This window comes from Malus domestica, chromosome 05, assembly GCF_042453785.1.
Source record: "Malus domestica chromosome 05, GDT2T_hap1".
NCBI lineage: Eukaryota > Viridiplantae > Streptophyta > Magnoliopsida > Rosales > Rosaceae > Malus > Malus domestica.
In genome coordinates, this window is record NC_091665.1 from 24,867,660 (window position 1) to 24,890,106 (window position 22,447).

Sequence of the window (22,447 nt, forward strand, 5' to 3'; positions counted from 1 at the left end):
CATGCCCTCCGTTAGATCCAAGTACTCTAAGTCTTTTCTTAGAGTCTCTTCCAAAGTTTTCCTAGGTCTTCCTCTACCCCTTCGGCCCTGAACCTCTGTCCCGTAGTCACATCTTCGAACCGGAGCGTCAGTCGGCCTTCTTTGCACATGTCCAAATCACCAGAGCCGATTTTCTCTCATCTTTCCTACAATTTCGGCTACTCCTACTTTACCTCGGATATCCTCATTCCCAATCTTATCCTTTCTCGTGTGCCCACACATCCCACGAAGCATCCTCATCTCCGCTACACCCATTTTGTGTACGTGTTGATGCTTCACCACCCAACATTCTCTGCCATACAACATCGCTGGCCTTATTGCCGTCCTATAAAATTTTTCCTTGAGCTTCAGTGGCCTACGACGGTCACACAACACGCCGGATGCACTCTTTCCATCCAGCTCGTATTCTATGGTTGAGATCTCCATCTAATTCTCCGTTCTCTTGCAAGATAGATCCTAGGTAACGAAAACGGTCGCTTTTTGTGATCTTCGCTAGATTGCTCCGGTCATTAGTGTGGATAAGTATATAAATGGATAGAGATAGGAAAGCAAACACAAGATGTACGTGGTTCACCCAGATTGGCTACGTCCACGGAATAGAAGAGTTCTCATTAATTGTGAAGGGTTTACACAAGTACATAGGTTCAAGCTCTCCTTTAGTGAGTACGAGTGAATGATTTAGTACAAATGACATTAGGAAATATTGTGGGAGAATGATCTCGTAATCACGAAACTTCTAAGTATCGGAGTGTGGTGTCGTCTTGACTTGCCTTATCTGTCTCATAGGTAGATGTGGCATCTTCTCTGGAAGTACTCTTCCTCCATCCAGGGGTGGTATCTTTAACTGGTGGAGATGCACAAGGTAATGTATCAATTTCACTTGAAGCTTACTTGTAGTTTCAGGCTTGGTCAAGCGCGATACAAACCATGTAGTAGGAGTCCCCCAAGTCGCCGAGCTAGGGGGTCTGCTGAAAGAGGTGACAGACAAGGTAAGCAATCAGAGCTCCGACTGATTGTTCACCTTCTCCCCATCTTGCAGCAGCATGAAGGATAAAGAGAAGAAAAATGAGAAGAGATGATATGAGATACTTTTGCTTTTGAAGAAGTAACTTTCCACAGGCTTATTCTTGAACTGAGCTGGAGGGTTTTCTGGTTTCCTCCAGAGTATAAGGCCGACTGAAGAATTTGAGGGTCAAAACAAGTCCATCAAATCTAGAGTACGTTCCACCCTGCTGATATGGGATACTTTTGCTTTTGACAGAGTAATGGATGTATCGGCACGTGTGCTGTTACGCTTGTCTCCACATGCTTCCTTGTATCCTTCGCACTTGCCCTATCTGTTCCTCAAGCAGATGCGGAATCTTCCCTGGAAACATAAGATGATGAAGATGAGTACTCGAGAGCAATGCCAGGTAAGTAATCAGGTAAGGGGTTCCAGGCAGTCAGTTCCTGGCTGGAAGCTTGATTCCAAGTGCTGACTGATTGCTCTCTTTCTCCTTGTCTTGCAGGTAAAAACAAGGCCAAAAGAAAAAACAGGGAAAAAGCATGATATGGGATACTCTTGCTTTTAACCCTGATGATATGAGATATTCTTGCTCTAGTATAGCTTGTTTGCAGAGGTATTATCGGGGGGAAAGAAAGCTGAATATTTCGAAAGGCTTTGTTGGGAGTGCCCTCTCAGATATGATGAAGGGTTGAGCATTTTTGCAGGTCTGCCTGTCCGTTGGGGATGGAGGTCGACATATATAGGAGTCTCCCTAACAACAAGTAGTAATGCTATTCCTTTACCCTGCTTGGTCATAGCACGGTAGTGGGAGCTGCCAGTTTCACATGTTTTAACTCTGTCAGAGCACTTTGAAAAAGTGGTCTGTGGTATCTGGCTCTCGAGATTCGGAGAACGATGCCTCTTCGATTTTTGAGAAAGCAATCATGCTGGGGGTCTGACTCTCGAGATTCGGAGAGCAGTGTCTCTTCGATTTTTGAGGAAGTAATCATGTTGGGAGTCTGGCTCTCGAGATTCGGAAGGCGGTGCCTCTTCGATTTTGGAGCAAGCAATCTTGTTGGGAGTGTTGTCTCAAATGTGAGTAAAGGTTGGACATGTTTGCTAGTCTACCTTGCCACGAAGCACAAAGGTTGACACACAGGGACTTTCCAATTATCCAGCAATGGTACTGTTCCTTTACCCTCTCTTCGATTTTGAGAAAGTAGTCATGTTGGGAGTCTGGCTCTCGAGATTCGGAGGACGGTGCCTCTTCGATTTTGGAGCAAGCAATCTTGTTGGGACTGTTTTCTCGAATGTGAGTAAAGGTTGGGCATGTTTGCTAGTCTACCTTGCCACGAAGCACAGAGGTTGACACACAGGGACTTTCCAATTATCCAGCAGTGGTACTGTTCCTTTACCCTTGTGGGTAATAATATGGTAGCTAGACCTTCAAAATTTATGTGTCTAAACTTTGTTAGTGCTGTTTCTTTGCTATTCTTTTACCTTTCTTGGTCAGAGCGATGTAGTGGGAGCTGCAAGCTTCACGTGCTCAACTTTGGCAGAGAACTTTGGCAAAGTGATCTGTGGTACCCATGAGTTATTGTTGCGTGTGGGAAGTGGGTGATTGAACATTAAGATTCATGTGCTTTCTACTTCACCAGAAGTCTTCGACAGAATGCCCATAATTTCTGCAAAGCTGAGTGTGCGTGTGACAGGTGCTGACAAGGCTAGAAAAGTAGATGCCTCTTCGATTTCTGAGATCGGCCCTCGTGGTCTCTGAGCAGCCCAGCTTTTGAGAAAGCGAGCGCCTCTTCGATTGATTCGGAGAACGGTGCCTCACCGATTTTTGAGAAAGCAATCATGCTGGGGGTCTGGCTCTCGAGATTCGGGGAGCAGTGTCTCTTCGATTTTTGAGAAAGTAATCATGTTGGGAGAGTGGCTCTCGAGATTCGGAGGGCGGTGCCTCTTCGATTTTGGAGCAAGCAATCTTGTTGGGAGTGTTTTCTCGAATGTGAGTAAAGGTTGGGCATGTTTGCTAGTCTACCTTGCCACGAAGCACAGAGGTTGACACACAGGGACTTTCCAATTATCCAGCAATGGTACTGTTCCTTTACCCTCTCTTCGATTTTTAAGAAAGTAGTCATGTTGGGAGTCTGGCTCTTTAGATTCGGAGGACGGTGCCTCTTCGATTTTGGAGCAAGCAATCTTATTGGGAGTGTTTTCTCGAATGTGAGTAAAGGTTGGGCATGTTTGCTAGTCTACCTTGCCACGAAGCACAGAGGTTGACATACATGGACTTTCCAATTATCCAGCAGTGGTACTGTTCCTTTACCCTTGTGGGTAATAATATGGTAGCTAGACCTTCAAAATTTATGGGTCTAAACTTTGTTAGTGCTGTTTCTTTGCTATTCTTTTACCCTTCTTGGTCAGAGCGATGTAGTGGGAGCTGCAAGCTTCACGTGCTCAACTTTGGCAGAGAACTTTGGCAAAGTTATCTGTGGTACCCATGAGCTATTGTTGCGTGTGGGAAGTGGGTGATTGAACAGTAAGATTCCTGTGTTTTCTACTTCCCCAGAAGTCTTTGACAGAATGCCCATAATTTCCGCAAAGCTGAGTGTGCGTGTGACAGGTGCTGACAAGGCTGGAAAAGTAGGTGCCTCTTCGATTTCTGAGATCGGCCCTCGTGGTCTCTAGGGAGCCCAGCTTTTGAGAAAGCGAGCGCCTCTTCGATTTCTGAGATCGGCCTTCGTGGTCTTTGAGCAGCCCAACTTTTGAGAAAGCAAACGGCTCTTCGATTTCTGAGATCAACCCTCGTGATCTCTAAGCAGCCCAACTTTTGAGAAAGCAAACGCCTCTTCGATTTCTGAGCAGGCGCCTCTTTGATTTCTGAAGCTCCGTCGAGTGCAGATTTTTATAGAGGCTGGCATTAAGTTCCAAAGCACACTTGAATCTCCACCAGTAGAAGCTTCATTCTTGCACTTCTAAGATCTTGATTTGTCCGACCTCTTCTCTCTTCAACACCTTTGAAAATGTCTGGCCCCTCCGACCGTCGTTTTGACTTGAACCTTGTTGAAGAGGCAGCCCCGCCTTCTCCAGACAACATATGGCGCCCATCTTTCGTCTCCCCAACTGGTCCTCTTACCGTTGGGGATTCCGTGATGAAGAATGATATGACTGCTGCGGTGGTGGCCAGGAACCTTCTCACTCCCAAAGATAACAAACTACTTTCCAAACGGTCTGATGAGTTAGCTGTTAAGGATTCGCTGGCTCTCAGTGTTCAGTGTGCAGGTTCTGTGTCTAATATGGCCCAACGCCTATTTGCTCGAACCCGCCAAGTTGAATCATTGGCGGCTGAAGTGATGAGTCTCAAACAGGAGATTAGAGGGCTCAAGCATGAGAATAAACAGTTGCACCGGCTCGCACATGACTATGCTACAAACATGAAGAGGAAGCTTGACCAGATGAAGGAAACTGATGGTCAGGTTTTACTTGATCATCAGAGATTTGTGGGTTTGTTCCAAAGGCATTTATTGCCTTCGTCTTCTGGGGCTGTACCGCGTAATGAAGCTTCAAATGATCAACCTCTGATGCCTCATCCTTCTAGGGTTCTGTCCAGTACTGAGGCTCCAAATGATCCCCCTCCGGTGCCTTCTCTTTCTGGGGCTCTACCGACTGCTGAGACTTCTCCTAAGCAACCTTTGTGAAGGTTCCCTCTTGTGTGTTTATTTTGACTCATGTATATGTACATATTTGTAGCTTATCGGGGATATCAATAAATAAGCTTTCCTTCATTTCAACGTATTGTGTTAAATACACCAAAGCCTTCTTCGCTAAGTTCTTTGAATTTTCTTTTGTTGAAGCTTGTATGTTGAAGCTTTCTGAGTGGAGCATGTAGGTTGGGGTAGTGTTCCCTTAATTTCCCGAGTGAGGAAAACTTCTTGGTTGGAGACTTGGAAAATCCAAGTCACTGAGTGGGATCGGCTATATGAATCTTAGAACGCCATTGTGCTCGATCCTGTGTCATGTCCTTCGTTAGATCCAAGTACTCTAAGTCTTTTCTTAGAGTCTCTTCCAAAGTTTTCCTAGGTCTTCCTCTACCCCTTCGGCCCTGAACCTCTGTCCCATAGTCGCATCTTATAATCGGAGCGTCAGTAGGCCTTCTTTGCACATGTCCAAACCACCGTAACCGATTTTCTCTCATCTTTCCTTCAATTTCGGCTACTCCTACTTTACCCCGGATATCCTCATTCCTAATCTTATCCTTTCTCGTGTGCCCACACATCCAACGAAGCATCCTCATCTCCGCTACACCCATTTTGTGTACGTGTTGATGTTTCACCGCCCAAAATTCTGTGCCATACAGCATCGCTGGCCTTATTGCCGTCCTATAAAATTTTCCCTTGAGCTTCAATGGCATACGGCGGTCACACAACACGCCGGATGCACTCTTCCACTTCATCCATCCAGCTTGTATTCTATGGTTGAGATCTCCATCTAATTCTCCGTTCTTTTGTAAGATAGATCCTAGGTAACGAAAACGGTCGCTCTTTGGTATTTCTTGATCTCCGATCCTCACCCCTAACTCGTTTTGGCCTCCATTTGCACTGAACTTGCACTCCATATATTCTGTCTTTGATCGGCTTAGGCGAAGACCTTTAGATTCCAACACTTCTCTCCAAAGGTTAAGCTTTGCATTTACCCCTTCCTGAGTTTCATCTATCAACACTATATCGTCTGCGAAAAGCATACACCAAGGAATATCATCTTGAATATGTCCTGTTAACTCATCCATTACCAACGCAAAAAGGTAAGGACTTAAGGATGAGCCTTGATGTAATCCTACAGTTATGGGAAAGCTTTCGGTTTGTCCTTCATGAGTTCTTACGGCAGTCTTTGCTCCTTCATACATATCCTTTATAGCTTGGATATATGCTACTCGTACTCCTTTCTTCTCTAAAATCCTCCAAAGAATGTCTCTTGGGACCCTATCATACGCTTTTTCCAAATCTATAAAGACCATGTGTAAATCCTTTTTCCCATCTCTATATCTTTCCATCAATCTTCTCTCGTAAATTTGAGGAAATTAATTAGAATCTAATATTGTTAATGATTAAAATAAATTGTTTGAACTAAATATTGTAGAGACTCCTCCAAAGAGAGTTGACCTTTTCAAAAATTCTCAAAGGCACAAGACTAAACCCAAGCCTAAAATGGAGTTTGGAAATAGTTTTCAACCAGCTATAGACGCGCTTTGGTTAGAACCTCATTAGCTGCGTAATTGCCCCAAGCGCAAAGATGACAACACATTGTGGTTGGCTCCAGGCGTTTGCAACTCTACATTCTTCACTTGACCAATGTGGGACAAAGTTTTTCTCTTAAATATGTCTCAAGACTCTTAACAATCTAACACATCACACAATTATATATTATTGTCAAAACAATCCAAATATTACAAGCCAGATGACAAAGCAACAACACTAGAAAATTACCTTTGAAAACAAAAAAGCACTTATTGAGAATACCAATCGACATCCTTAAGTTTAATTGCTGCATAAATTTATGGAAAAGCTTGAATCACTGATTGGACTGCATGAATAGGTGTGATTGTGTATCGGCTAAATCCAGCCTCTCCAAGAACATATCCCCATTCCTTAAAGGTCCTCTCTTTGCCTGTGTTTGTATGGGCCAGCATCACCATGTCTAGCATCAATCTCACATCTGCTAGCTTGTTGTCTTCTTTTCCATCTTCTTCGATCACAGCTTCTATGATTATAACTTTCCCTTTATCGTTCGGAATAGCTTCTCTGCACTTCTTCAGGATACGAATGCAGTCGTCGTCTCCCCAATCGTGAAGAACCCACTACAATTCACGAAAAGAGAATTAGATCTTACCTTTTATCATAACATGTGTTGTAAATCAAGCAAGAATAGAGGGACTCCATTTTTTTTTTCTTCATAATAATAGCAGACTACATGATGTGATAGCTGATATATTTATTAATCCTCATCTTAATATAATAAGTCATAAGTTGTGATCCCTAGCTCTATTGAGGTTTCATTCGGGATTTATATTAAAGAAGATGACTACTAGCAGGTAAAAGCAATAATCTTCCAAAGTAAGTGGTTTGTTTTTAAGTTTTAAAGCCAAAATGGTTTGTCCCCGAGATCAGTATAACTTATTAATTTGGTCATTCAAATTTGAAATCAATAGAAATGGTCCATGATTTTGTCTACCATCAATCGTTTTGGTCATTCCGTATAAAATCTCTGTTAAATAAGAACAAAATGACATTTGACAAAAGTTGAGGGTATTTTGTCATTTTAGTCCTTATTTAACGAAGATTTTTCACGTAAGAACCAAAATGATTGATAGTGGACAATCTCATATACCACTTCTATCAATTTTTAATCTAAGGGACCAAAGTAACTAGTTATATCAATCTCAAAGACCATTTTGGATTTAAAAAAAAACCCTAGTTTTATTGATTTCCTTATACAATAAATATACTGACCATGATAATTGCAGCATCAGCCTTCGGAACACAATAAAAAAAGTCACCTCCGACATTCTCAATCCGATCACACTCATGAGCAACAGACACAACATGAGGACGATCAAAGTTGATGCCTCGAATCCACGGACAAGTCTCGACCAACAAGCGCAACGTAGTCCCATCACCACCACCCACATCTACTATTGTCTCAAGCCCTTTGAACACTTCTAAACAGCTTTCAATCACTGCAGGCACAGCCACCCTTGCATCACAAGCCATTGCATCATTGATGAGCTTGCTGTGATCAGGATTGGCGGCAGCAAAGCTCCATAAATCTTCTCCATGCACTGCCTCAAATGACGGATTGCTATTTCCTCGAAGTCGGGCACTTAGGCCGTGCCACGGTGCCAGCATTACTGGGCTACTCTCGAGCAAAATTAACGCAGCCATGCTATTTTCTCCGGATTTTAATAGCCGTTTGGACAATGGTGTTTGTGCATAACCTTTGGGGCCTAATTCCGTTGTTTTTTCTTTGAATATTTTGAGGTGGACTAGTACCCTCATGACGCGGTAAAGGTGAGAAGGATCACAACTTAGAGCAGACGAGAGCTCTAAGAGTGTCATGGGGCTGCCATGGATTTCAATTGCATCGGCTATCCCGAGTTCAATGGCACATTTTACCACCGCGATTTCAACAAACCCGAACACATATTTCCACATATCCACTTTCGCACGCTCTTCTTCTTCTTCCGACGTTAACTCTCTTTTTGTATCTTCCGTTTCTCTCTGCGTGTCCATCTTGTTGTGCGAATGCTCAACAAAATGTGCAAGATCGTGAGTGGAAACAAACAATGACAAGCAAGAGATAAGCAAACAATGAAACCAAGTAACAAGTACTCAAAGATTTATGCTAGTTGTAAGTTTTGTAAACTGCAGGTTTAATATGAATAATTAGTAATCCAGTATGATTAAAGAGGAGCATATGGATATAGTGTTTAAACACTCAACATTTAGGATGCACAAGTGAAAGATGGAAAAAATATGAGATTCAACCGCAAAAGAGTGGATGTAATTAGCTAGTGTGTTTTTCTTGGGATTTCTAGCATCTACAAATATATGTTGAAAGCTTGGGATTTCTCACACACACATGTGTGTGTATATATAGACATAATGGCCTTTATGGAGAGGGAAAACTTTTTTTTTTCTTTCAAAAAATGGAGATTAGTTATGGGACCTATTCCACGTTGAACTTTAACAATCCAAGCTGTCTATTTTTTTTATCTCCCGATTCATAGATCATCCATGCAAAAATTCAATTCAGTTTGAAACCATTTACCTATTTAATTGTTATAATGAAATTTCAATGTTTCTTAGAACATTGTGTTTGTCAATTTCTTTGAACTTAACCAAATGACTCAATTTTTTCCAATTTGCCTAATATTTTGCAAGAATGATCGTGCACCTTGAAAAATAGATGGTTCGGATTATTGAAGTTCGATGTCGTGTGAGCCCTAAACAATCCCCATTTAAAACAAAAGGATGTGGAGTCCTTCCCTTAAAGGCTTTGTGTGTGTATATATATAGGGATAGGATCAAGGGACAAAGATTTTGACGAAAATTTTTACACTCTTTTGTAGCCTTTAGATCTTATAAGATCCAACAATCTTGATTCATAGTGATTTCGAGGATTTAAAAATTAAATGACATGGATGATAATGTAGATTATAACTAATATGGAAAACGCTAATTTAATTTAAAAGGAATATCAAATAATAATAAAATTGAAATATAAATAATCAAACTTTGAAATATCTAATGTAAAAAATAAAAATAAAAAAATAAAATGAAAATTCCATTTCCATCTTTGTCGAAGAGGTCTGCAACTTCTAGATGAAAAGTCTTTCTTTCCTTCAAACAAAGAACCCTAATTACATAAAAAACATGATACCATGCAGAAAGAATTTTACTTTGAGAATAATTTAGGGTTTTGTTTTGAGTTTAAGCACCCTAATCCTAGGCTAGCAACTCAATCATTTTGCCACCTCCATAGCAAAACCCTATCGAGCCAAGCATTGAAAATTTCTGCAGCCACAAACTCATCAACCATTCATTGTGCATCATATTAAAAAAGAAAGTGAAATCCAGGAGTCAAGATTGAAGATTTAGAATTTAGGGTTTTGTTCTAAGAAGATTCAAGACACTGATAGCTTGATTTGTTGTAGTATGCATCAAAATTTCGTATCAATCGAATTAGAGTATCTCAAGTAATGAAGGTGCAAGAACATCGATTTGTCTCCTCACCTTTCTTGGGTATTCTTCACTGTGGGTTTCATATTCTTTTTTTTTATCAGTTCAAATGAAATTTTTACTTTTCAATTTTATTGTATTAGATATTTCTGTTTAATTTAAATTAATGTTTTTCTTATTGGTTATTATCCACATAATTATCCAAGTCATTAATGTTTAAAAATCTCCACATCACTCTTAATCTAGACCATTGAATGGTATAAAATCTAAAAGCTATAAAGGAGTGTAAAAATGTTTGTCAAAATGTTTGTCCCTTGATCATATCCCATATATATTACATCCAAAGGTTCAGGCTGAATTGAATTTTTGCAAATATTTTTACACTCCTTTTTAACCATTAGATTTTATAACATCCAAAGGTCTTGATTAAATGTGATTAGAATGTTTTTAAACATTAAATGACATGAATTATAACTAATTAAAAAATAAGAATGTTAAATGAATATCAAATAATTAAAATAATAAAACAATTAAAAATATCATCTAACTTAAGGTACTGGCCAAGAATGAGGTGAAAAAAAATTTTCAGCACCTTCAATAAATATTGTTCTCATTCGTTTGATACATAATTTCAAAAAAAATATTAAGTTATCGCTCGATCTCTTGAATTATTTGTTAGGTAAACAAAATGAAATTCTAGACCCTAAATCTTCACTCTTGGTATATTTGGGTGATAAATTAGGTTGTACAAAAATCCCAATTCATTACGTGGAGAAACATGTATTAAATATTGTAGATTATGTATACACATTATACGCATATAATACACGCATACGCACACATTACACATTATATGTTTGTGAACTGTGGGGTAGCTTTGGTTCATTGCATGGAGAAAATGTGTCAAATATACACATTAGATGTATATAATACACGCATACGCATACGCACACATTACACATTAATTATATGTTTGCGAATTGGGGTAGCTTTGGTTCATTGCATGGAGAAAATGTGTCAAATATTGTAGATTATCTGCCATATTCAATGGGATCTCTGCAAGATTCAACAACCCTAGATGTACAATGTCAGACATCCATTTGCTGTTTGGTTGCAAGGATTTTGTCTTAATATCAGACGGGCTGGGCAAATGTGCAAACCCGATTAGCCGGGGTTGATAGAAAAATCCGAATTCGGAAAGCGAGCCAAAATTAAAAATAAAATAATTAAAGAGAAGCTGAAAGTGAAGATAAATTCCTTTTATAGAAATAAATCATAATTCTTTACAGAGTTAAAATAAATAAATAATTAAACTTCTAGTATCACATTTGATCCGATCTTATCTCGTCTATCATTTTGATTGTCTAGTTCGTAAATATGCATAACAATAGAGGGCTGAATTTTTAACAGCTCAGTAAAAACATAACCTTATCATAATAAATTGACAATACTAAATTAAGTGTCATGACATCATACAATCAGGTATCAAATCATCAGCGATAACAATGCATGAATACAATGCAAAACACCTTAACTATACTCGTTAATCTGTAAACCAAACACCCATAGCTCAGACGTCCCATTATGTACTTATACAAACTAACCTCACAACTCAATCATCCCAATTTCTCTTTTGTTAGTCGTCTTGCCTAAACTCTTTGTTGCTATTCCCGAATTACCCTGAAAAAACTGTCATTATGGACTCGCTTGAGATCTGGCACGTGTTGAAATTTTAAGTGGTATTTCAAAACACAAATTCTCATCTCACACTACCTTTGTTGTTTATATTTGTTTTAATTCATAATTACATTTGACTCTTTAATTTAATTTCCTTTTGGTATTAATTCATTTATAATCTTTGTTGACCGTACCTTTAGAAATAACTTTCTAGGTTGAATTCTTATACTACACATTCAATGCATTTGACATCAGATCTTTTATATGTTTGTTTTGATTCCAATCTTACTTAATTGGACCGTTTGGACTAGGCCTGGTTGAATTCTTATAGGACATTACACGACACGAAATTAATAGATGTTTGGGTCGACGTGATAACGAATAGGGTCATTATCGGGTAATCCGATAAGTACCTATTAAGATAACGGGTTGATTCGGGTATACACATGGATAACACGATACACAATAAGCAAAATATTAATTTTATAATTTTATAACCCTAAAAAATACTATAATTATATATATATATATATATTAAATTAACTATAATAATTGTAATAATTATACCCCCAAAATATTAACTATAATAATTATATATATATATATAATTTTAAATTAAATTTTATACCCCTAAAAACTATAATAATTATACGTACAAAATAAATAGATTTAAATCTACTTAATAAATATATATATATATATATATATATATATATATATATATATATATATATATATATATATATATATATATACCATTGAACTTGATGGGATACGAATTATATGAAACTAATTTCAACGATTCAACCGTCAAATCACGATTTAACGGTTATTTTAACTTCTATTTTGATGATTTTTTACAGCTACACTCCTTGACCATATATGAATATAATGAATGAATTCGATCTTCAATTTAAAATATTTACACTAGTGGATACCACAAAATATTATATTATACTTAATGGAAGTATGAATAAACTCTTAAGTGTTAGTGATCTATTGTTTTGATGGGATACGCATTCTACGAAACTAGTTTCAACGATCCAACCGTCAAACATGTTTGTATATACTTCGAGATCGCATATGCCAAAAATTGAAAAAAACAAACATTTAGAGATTAAGTAACCAAACAAAACTTTTCGACGGTTATAAAACGAAAAATCACGATTTAACGGTTATTTTAATTCCGATTTTCATGATTTTTTTACAGCTGCACTTTTTGACACTATATGAATACAATGAATGAATTCAATCTTCAATTTAAAATATTTACACTATTGGATACCACAAAATCTTATGTTATACTTAATGAAAGTATGAATAAATTTGTAAGTGTTAGTGAATCTATTGTTTTGATGGGATACGCATTCTACGAAACTAGTTTCAACGATCCAACTGTCAAACATGTTGGTATATACTTCGAGATCACATACACCAAAAATTGCAAAAAACAAACATATAGAGATCAAGTAACAGGACAAAACCATTTGACAGTTATAAAAAGAAAAATCACGATTTAACGGTTATTTTAACTCCGATTTTGATGATTTTTTACAACTACACTCCTTGACCCTATATGAATATAATGAATGAATTCGATCTTCAATTTAAAATATTTACACCAGTGGATACCACAAAATCTTATGTTATACTTAATGAAAGTATGAATAAACTCTTTAGTGTTAGTGAATCTATTGTTTTGATGGGATACGCATTCTACAAAGCTAGTTTCAACGATCCAACCGTCAAACATGTTTGTATATTCTTCGAGATCGCATACACCAAAAATTGTAAAAAACAAACATTCAGAGATCAAGTAACAGAACAAAACTTGTCGACGGTTATAAAAAGAAAAATCACGATTTAACGGTTATTTTAACTCCGATTTTGATGTTTCTTTACAGTTACACTTCTTGACCCTATATGAATACAATGAATGAATTCGATCTTCAATTTAAAATATTTACACTAGTGGATACCACAAAATCTTATGTTATACTTAATGAAATTATGAATAAACTCTTAAATGTTAGTAAATCTATTGTTTTGATGGGATACGCATTCTACGAAACTAGTTTCAACGATCCAACCGTCAAATATGTTTGTATATATTTCGAGATCACATACGCAAAAAATATCAAAAAACAAACATTCAGAAATCAAGTAACGGACAAAACGTTTCGACAGTTATAAAAAGAAAAATCACGATTTAACGGTTATTTTAACTCCGATTTTGATGATTTTTTATAGCTACACTCCTTGACCCTATATGAATACAATGAATGAATTTGATCTTTAATTTAAAATATTTACACTAGTGGATACCACAAAATCTTATGTTATACTTAATGAAAGTATGAAAAACTCTCAAGTGTTAGTGAATTTATTGTTTTGATGGGATACGCATTCTACAAAACTAGTTTCAGCGATCCAACTGTCAAACATGTTTGTATATACTTCGAGATCGCATACGCCAAAAATTGCAAAAAAAAAAAGGGTAAAAGACTGTTTACTACCCTTATGTTTCATGGTTTTCAACATTTAGTACATCAAGTTTTTTTCGTCTCAGAGTCATACCTAAAGTGTAAATTTTGGGACAATCTCATACATCCGTTAGTCAAACTGTTAAATTTGCCGTTAATTGTGACGTGGCGCCCATGTGGACAATGACTGGGCGCCACGTGTCAGCCACGTTTTTTTTTTCTTTCTTCTTTTCTTCTTCTTCTTCCACCCGACTGCAACATTTTTTTTTCCTTCCTCCTTCTCCTTCCTTCCCCTTCTTCTCCTTCTTCCTTCTCTTCCTCCGAATCTGGGGAAGTTTTTTTTTTCTTCCTCCTTCTTCCTCCTTCTTCCTTCCTCTTCTTCTTCTTCTTCTTCTTCCTCCGAATCTACCCAGATTCGGTTTTTTTTTTTTCTTCTTCTTCCTCCGAATCTGCCCAGATTCGGTTTTTTTTTTTTTTTTTTTTTTTTTTTTGAGGAAGAGGAAGAAGAAGGAGGAAGAAGAAGAAGGAAGGAAGAAAAGAAAAGAAAAAAGTTGCAGTCGAAGGATATAGAAGAAGAAAGAAGAAGAAAGAAGAAAAAAAAAAAAGCCGAATCTGGGTAGATTCGGAGGAAGAAGAAGAAGAGGAAGGAAGAAGGAGGAAGGAGGAAGGAGAAGGAAGAAGGAGGAAGAAGGAGGAAGAAGAAGAAAAAAAAAAAAAAAAAAAAAAACTTCCCTAGATTCGGAGGAAGAAGAAGAAAAAGAAGAAGAAGAAGAAAAAGAAGGAGAAGGGGAAGGAAGAAGGGGAAGGAAGAAGGAAGAAGGAAGAAGGAAGAAGGAGGAAGAAGAAGAAAGAAGGAAAAAAAAAAAAAAACGAATCTGGGCAGATTCGGAGGAAGAAGAAGAAGGAATAAGGAGGAAGGAGAAGGAAGCAGGAAAAAAAAAATTCCCCAGATTCGGAGGAAGAAAAAGGAGAAGGAGAAGGAAGAAGAAGGAAGAAGGAGAAGAAGGGGAAGGAAGAAGGAGAAGGAGGAAGGAAAAAAAAAAGTTTGCAGTCGAGTGGAAGAAGAAGAAGAAGAAGAAAGAAGAAGAAGAAAGAGAAAAAAAAAATCCCCAGATTCGGAGGAAGAAAAAGGAGAAGGAGAAGGAGAAGGAAGAAGAAGGAAGAAGGAGAAGAAGGGGAATGAAGAAGGAGGAAGGAAGAAGGAGAAGGAGGAAGAAAAAAAAAAGTTTGCAGTCGGGTGGAAGAAGAAGAAGAAGAAGAAGAAGAAAGAAGAAAGAAGAAGAAGAAAGAGAAAAAAAAAAATCCCCAGATTCGGAGGAAGAAAAAGGAGAAGGAGAAGGAAGAAGAAGGAAGAAGGAGAAGAAGGGGAAGGAAGAAGGAGGAAGGAAGAAGGAGAAGGAGGAAGAAAAAAAAAAAAGTTTGCAGTCGGGTGGAAGAAGAAGAAGAAGAAGAAGAAGAAGAAAGAAAGAAAGAAAAAAAAAACGTGGCTGACACGTGGCGCCACGTCATTGTCCACATGGACGCCACGTCACAATTAACAGTAAATTTAACAGTTTGACTAACGGATGTATGAGACTGTCCCAAAATTTACACTTTAGGTATGACTCTGAGACGAAAAAAACTTGATGTACTAAATGTTGAAAACCATGAAACATGAGGGTAGTAAACAGTCTTTTACCCAAAAAAAAACATATAAAGATCAAGTAACGGGACAAAACTTTCGACCGTTATAAAAAGAAAAATCACGATTTAACGGTTATTTTAACTTCGATTTTGATGATTTTTTACAGCTACACTCCTTGACCTTATATGAATACAATGAATGAATTCGATCTTCAATTTAAAATATTTACATTTATGTTATACTTAATGAAATTATGAATAAACTTTTAAATGTTAGTGAATCTATTGTTTTGATGGGATACGCATTTTACGAAAGAGAGCAATCAGTCAGCACTTGGAATCAAGCTTCTAGTCAGGAACTGACTGCCTGGAACCCCTTGCCTGATTACTTACTTGGCATTGCTCTCGAGTACTCATCTTCAACATCTTATGCTTCCAGAGAAGATACCACATCTGCCTGAGGAACAGATAGGGCAAGTAAGAAGGATACAAGGAAGCATGTGGAGACAAGCGTAACATAACATGTGCCGATACATCCACTACTTTGTCAATACCAAAAGTATCCCATATCATCAGGGTCGAACGTACTCTAGATTTGATGGACTTGTTTTGACCCTCAAATTCTTGAGTCAGCCTTATACTCTGGAGGAAACCAGAAAACCCTCCAGCCCAGTTCAAAAATAAGCATGTGGAAAGTTACTTCTTCAAAAGAAAAAGTATCTCATATCATCTCTTCTCCATTTGCTTCTGCTTATCCTTGGTGTTATTTACGACACAAAGAGAAGGAGAACAATCAACCGGAAGCCGAAGTCGAACCTTTGATCCAGGTTGCTTGCTTGGAAGTCTGATTGCTTACCTTGTCTGTTACCTCATTCAGCAAATCTCCTAGCTCGGCGACTTGGGGGACTCTTACTATAGGGTTTGTATCGCACTTGACCAAGCTCGAAACTACAAGTAAGCTTCAAGTGAAATTGATACATTACCTTGTGCATCTTCATCGGTTAAAGATACCATTCCTGGATGGAGGAAAAGTACTTCCAGAGAAGATGCCACATCTACATATGAGACAGATAAGGCAAGTGAAAATGATACCACACTTCGGTACTTAGAAGTTTCGTGATTACTCAATGGCTTGGATCTTGCAAGTCCCCAACCGAGGAGTTTCCCTCACTCGAGAACTTAGGGGAGCACTGTTTGTACCATACTTGGCCAATCCCGAAACTATTGAGCATCGGTCAACGTTATACCGTCAAGGACTCAGAAGAGTTTCCTTCTAACCAGGAGGCCAATCACAGTGCGACACGTGTCGACATCAGAAGCCAATCATAACGCAACATGTGTTAACATCAGAAGCCAATCACAACACAACACGTGTCAATGTCAGAATAAAACTAGAAACTCTCTTCTATAAATAGAGATCATTCTCTCATAATATTTCCTAATGTCATTTGTACTAAATCATTCACTAGTACTCACTAAAGGATAGTTTGAACCCATGTACTTGTGTAAACCCTTCACAATTAATGAGAACTCCTCTACTCCGTGGACGTAGCCAATCTGGGTGAACCACGTACATCTTGTGTTTGCTTCCTTGTCTCTATCCATTTGCATACTTATCTACACTAGTGACCGGAGCAATCTAGTGAAGGTCACAAACTTAACACTTTATGTTATACCAAAGTCCTCACTGATTTTGTGCATCAACACAATGAATGAATTCAATCTTCAATTTAAAATATTTACACTAATGGATACCACAAAATCTTATGTTATACTTAATGAAAGTGCGAATAAACTCTTAAGTGTTAATGAATCTATTGTTTTGATGGGATACATTCTACGAAACTTGTTTCAACGATCCAACCGTCAAACATGTTTGTATATACTTCGAGATCGCATATGCCAAAAATTGTAAAAAACAAACATTCAGAGATCAAGTAACGAGACAAAACTTTTCGACGGTTATAAAACTAAAAATCAAGATTTAACGGTTATTTTAACTCTGATTTTGATGATTTTTTATAGCTACACTCCTTGACCCTATATGAATACAATGAATGAATTCGATCTTCAATTTAAAAAATTACACTAGTGGATACCACAAAATTTATGTTATACTTAATGAAAGTATGAATAAACTATAATAATTATATATATTAATTTAACAATTTTATACCCCTAAAAACTAAAATAATTATATATAATTATATATATATATATATATATATATATATATATATATATATTAAATTATGTGTTTTAATGTTTTGAAGTAATATTTATGTGGCAAAGTGTAGTATGTGCAAATTTAAGAAAAAATATATTTTTCTTAACGGGTCATAACGGATCATAACGGGTCAAGTCACTTTACTCGTTGGGTAAAGTGACCCGACCTGTTAAGGACCTGTTAAGATAACAGGTGTGACACGACACGACCCGTTAAGATAACAAGTGTTACACGAAAATAACACGAACACGACAGACACGACCCGTTTGCCAGGTCTAGTTTGGACATGGCATTAGAATTGGTTTTTACTTACTGTTATTTTCAAGTTAGATGAGAACAAAATCCTTCAGTTACATGAATTTGGTTTTAACGTATTGGTTAACTGTGATTTGAATAAATAACGTTGCAATCATTTGATTTAATTTGTTTTCATTGCCATGATTGTACACAGGTTTTTGGGGCTCAGACTTTACTATATATGGGCAGCCGTGAGTCTTTTTTGGGATCATATATACAAGATCATCATCTCTATTACCTAATCGAATCCCTCTGTTTTCTAAGTGTGGCTATATCATTCAATTGTTTTGTACCAATGGAAAAATTGAGTTATTTATTTGATTCAAGTGTGGCAAGTGTACGTTTACAATGATCATAGGTTGTTATATCTTGAAGAATAGGGTGCCATAACTTGTATTACACCGAGACATTGTCTCTGCGAGACGAAATCTACTCTTAGGGACAGTAAACTAACATGCCTCAACCTAAAATCTTGTTTTAATAACTATCTATGAAGAAAGATTTCTACATTACAAAAGATAAGTATTTTGTTGTTATTAGATTAGTTTGATCTATTTTATTATTTTGATGCGAAACAATATTTACTAATATATTTATCTTATATGATTTATTGTAGGAGAAGTAGCATTCAAATCACCTATATTTCCAACAATCTTAAGTAGGGCTGGGTTTGGTTCTTATCGGTTCAGTTTTTTGCCAAAACCGAAACCAAACCGAAATTTCGGTTCAGTTCGGTTCGGCCCATATTTTTTTTGGTTCGGTTTTTTTTTCGGTTCGGGTTTTGTTTCGGTTTTTTTTTTTTTTTTTTTTTTTTTTTTTTTTTTTTTTTTTTTCCTCCAAAAAATGCAAAACAACCACAACATAAGATAGAAATAGAAAATATGACATGTTTCCATCTCTCCAGGACGGTTTTTCAATATTCATGAGGGAAGTTACTACTTACTAATTAATCTAAAAACATAAAGTCTCATAAAACTAAAAGTCTTCAAAAAATGAAAATAAACATTTAAAGTCCAACTAGAAATAGAATCAATCATCAATCAAGTTTAAGTCTTCAAAAAGTCCAAATTAAACATCAAAGTTTAAGTCTTCAAAAAGTCCAAATTTAAACATCACACAAGTCAAATAAACCTTCAAGGTTTCATCACTTCATGTTTTGCACAAATAAAATCTTCCAAGTCTTCAAGCTCAAGCTCAACGCATAGGCGGCTTAGGAGGCAACATAGCACCTTTCTTTGAGCTTTCCCTTGCCATTTCTACATACAAATAAAAAAAAAAAAAGAACATGATGTAAAGCAAGCGTGCAAAGAAGGAAACAAAGAATAAAGCTGGATATGAGCAAACTGTAAAATGCTATAACTTACAGGACTATATCCATATGCCGAGGAGCATAATGTCCACCACCTAATCCAAGAAGAATTTTATTCTTATCCTTCTCCCTAGATCGCCAATAATATAGAAAATGAAGTTAGAGAAGCATCAAACTTTGGTTAAAATTGCAAACAAAGACATGAGCTTTTCAAGAAAATCAATATACCCGTTCCAGTTTCCAACAGCAGCTCCTCCTCCAAGCCCAAGTCCTTCCCAAACCAACTGCAAGAACAGAAATTGCCACCAATTTACTCTCATGAGTTGTTTATTCTATTATTTTTTTAAGATCAGGGAAAACTAGAAACATTACGAAGAGGAAAGTATTTATTCAACAATAGGACGTATCAATGACTCTTGCTCAAATGATTGAAATGGTTAACTGTGTACTTAACTAGAGCAATAACTTGTGCTGCATCCTGCCTTTTCCAGTACTCATCTGTACTGCCTATATCAACCAGAAGGAACAAATAAAAAAAAACAAAGAAACCCTCAAGTGCATGGTAAAAAATACGAAAAACCATGTCATATGCCGAAACTTCAGACCGAGCAGTTACAACAATAGAAATAGCAGAAGCAGTAAACTTTACCCTTTGAACGAAATAAATCAATTCTACGAACTGATCATCAAAAGGTATAAAAAAAATGTTCATAAGATTACTAAAAACGCATTGGAGGAAAGTAAAAATTCATGCCGCGCAATGGAAATATGTATAATTTTCCCTTCCAACAAAAAGAACAAATAGCATCATGCAATGTAATTCCAGAATGAAAAGCATAAGAGCAACGGGGTTCATCAAAAACTCACCAATCTCTACGAACATAGTGGGCGTATTCGTTACCGGTCCATGATGCGTACCCTCCAATGTAATCCACATTCAAACATACACAACGGTATAAATTATGAACACACAGACTCAGACTCACACACACACATTTACACACACATTTACACAAACATATGACGAGCATTAAAAACGGAGATCAAGAGAGTGAGAAGGAAACCTCGAACTCAGGAACCATGTTGTGGGCTTGGGCAAGCTTCCTCAGGTGCCTGAGCCAGGGTCCAATGCTGGGGCTCGGCGGCGCAGCCCAACCCGGCTTCCCGCCTTGCGGCCCAGCCTCGCCTTCACTCAGATGAGGGATTCCGATCGGGTGTGCCGTCAGTGCCGGCCGGTTGGAGACGGCGGTGTGTTTGCTCAGGAATATCACTGGGAAGGAAGAAGACGAAGCGGAAGAGCGGCGGAGCTGGGAGGAGATGGTCTAGAGTGAGAGTATAGAGGAGAGGGAGGCGTCGATAAGGGAAAGGGAAGGGAATCGATATGTTTAGGGTTTCAGTCTTTCAGACTGAAGTGAAGAGAGAGTGAACTGAAGCTGAACGACGTCGTTTTGCCTATTAATCGGTTCGGTCCGGTTTCCGAACCCCAGAAACTGAACCGAACTGAACCACATTCGGTTCGGTCCGGTTTTACACTTTCGATTCGGTTTTTTTCAGTCTCGGTTCGGGTTTCGGTTCGGTTTTTTTCGGTTTTCGGTTTTTTGAACCCACCCCTAATCTTAAGAGTAGATTTGGAAGCTACTTCTATGTCGCTTGATCTCCGCACAACTATTATCTATGTCGGCAAGGAGGGGTGATGGTGATCTTGCTTGTCATTTCTCCAAAGTGTTTTTGGAGGTGTCTTTTTTTTTTTTTTTTTTTTTTTTTTTTTTAACAAATCCAAAGTATTTATCTTTCTTACCGTAACCACTAACATACATAACCAGTTGTCTGTTCCGAGTACAAGGTAAGGTAGGATGTTGTTTTATAAAGTTACGTTGTAGAGCATATTGTCTTAATGATTTGATTATGATCAAGGACCAAAATATCGATAATATCGGCGAAATATCGTTGATATTATCGTTTTTGTGAGACACCGATATTTTCACACGTATCCACTGAAAAATTGTCCAAATATCGCGATATTACCGATAATATCACGATATTTGAGGCTGGTGCGAATCGGAGAAGAACGCCGGAGCTTCTACAGCTCCGGCCGACTGTAAAAGAGCACCCTAGACTCCGATCTAGGTATCAAAATGAAATAGAAGACAAAAGGAATATTTTTATAATTTCCGTTTGCCGTGAAACGGTCGGAGGTGTTCGGAAAGTTCCTCGACACTCACGGCCTTGCCGGAGAGTTCTTGGGTTCTAGTGTCCTAGCTGCATGCACCGAGAGAAAGGGAGAGAAAGATGCGGTTTAGATGTTGATGATGATGCCGTTGACGGAGTACTACGATGGGGGTAGAGGGTGTAGAGGTCACGGGAGATGGAGACGGCGCCGACGAGGCGGAAGACGCGGACGAGGAGGAAGGCGAGGGAGGAGCAGAAGGCCATGTGGGAGAAGGATCGAGAGACTGAGGTCTCTGTGCTTGTGTATGGGAAAAGGGGGAATAGAGAAGGATCGAGAGATCTGTGTGTGTGTGTGTGTGGGAGAAGGGAGAAGGGAGAAGAGAGAAGGATCCAGAGAGAGAGAGACTGAAGGGAGAAGAGAGAAGGATTGAGAGAGAGACTGAGGTCTCTGTGTGCGTGTGTGGTCTATGTGCATGTGGTGGCGTGTGATGTGAGAGTCTTTGACTCTCTCTGTTTGTGTGTGGTGGGTGGCGTGCATGTGAGAAAAAAGAGTATCCAAATAATTCAAAACCCTAACAACTTTTACAACTTGTACAATTTTTGACAAGACAAAAATAATGGTGGTTTCATAAAGATTCAAAACTGTGTGCCACGCGTGATATTCTTTCACATTCTCAAAGGTGGAGTATCAAATCATCACACATTTTTTGACCCTTCGAAAATTGAAAAACCTCTATTACACCTTTTCGTTTCTTCTTCTTCCCTTAGCCCTTTCAGAGCCATTCCAGATCCATTCTAGAGCCATTTCAAAGCTTCAAATTGAATAAATGGATCTGCAGCTCGCGCCACTCCAAATTAAATGTTAATACCTTCTTTCTCTCTCATTTATTCACAGACAAC

At 37.9% G+C, this 22,447-nt stretch overlaps 2 protein-coding genes, 1 long non-coding RNA gene and 1 pseudogene across 3 annotated transcripts; 1 reads left to right on the forward strand and 3 right to left on the reverse strand.

The window, feature by feature from the left end:
• Positions 1-6,175: 6,175 nt before the first annotated feature.
• Positions 6,176-6,318, reverse strand: LOC114825279 (U4 spliceosomal RNA; annotated as a pseudogene).
• A 205-nt stretch (positions 6,319-6,523) lies between these two features.
• Positions 6,524-8,640, reverse strand: LOC103445235 (acetylserotonin O-methyltransferase-like). The gene is made up of 2 exons (XM_008384232.4): positions 7,534-8,640; positions 6,524-6,881 (listed from the first exon to the last, which is right to left on the reverse strand). Exons 1-2 carry the CDS (start codon positions 8,311-8,313, stop codon positions 6,579-6,581), a joined length of 1,083 nt encoding a protein of 360 aa, XP_008382454.1. The 5' UTR covers positions 8,314-8,640; the 3' UTR covers positions 6,524-6,578.
• Positions 8,641-14,872: 6,232 nt separating this feature from the next.
• LOC139195932 (uncharacterized) lies at positions 14,873-15,594 on the forward strand. Its single transcript, XR_011581012.1, has 2 exons — positions 14,873-14,965; positions 15,341-15,594. It is a non-coding gene; the product is annotated as an uncharacterized lncRNA (long non-coding RNA).
• A 3,480-nt stretch (positions 15,595-19,074) lies between these two features.
• LOC103445270 (D-aminoacyl-tRNA deacylase-like) lies at positions 19,075-21,811 on the reverse strand. Its single transcript, XM_008384262.4, has 7 exons — positions 21,695-21,811; positions 20,443-20,685; positions 20,246-20,309; positions 19,833-19,885; positions 19,607-19,662; positions 19,434-19,508; positions 19,075-19,325 (listed from the first exon to the last, which is right to left on the reverse strand). The coding sequence occupies exons 1-7, from the start codon at positions 21,809-21,811 to the stop codon at positions 19,280-19,282; spliced, it is 654 nt and encodes a 217-aa protein (XP_008382484.4). The 3' UTR covers positions 19,075-19,279.
• Positions 21,812-22,447: the final 636 nt, after the last annotated feature.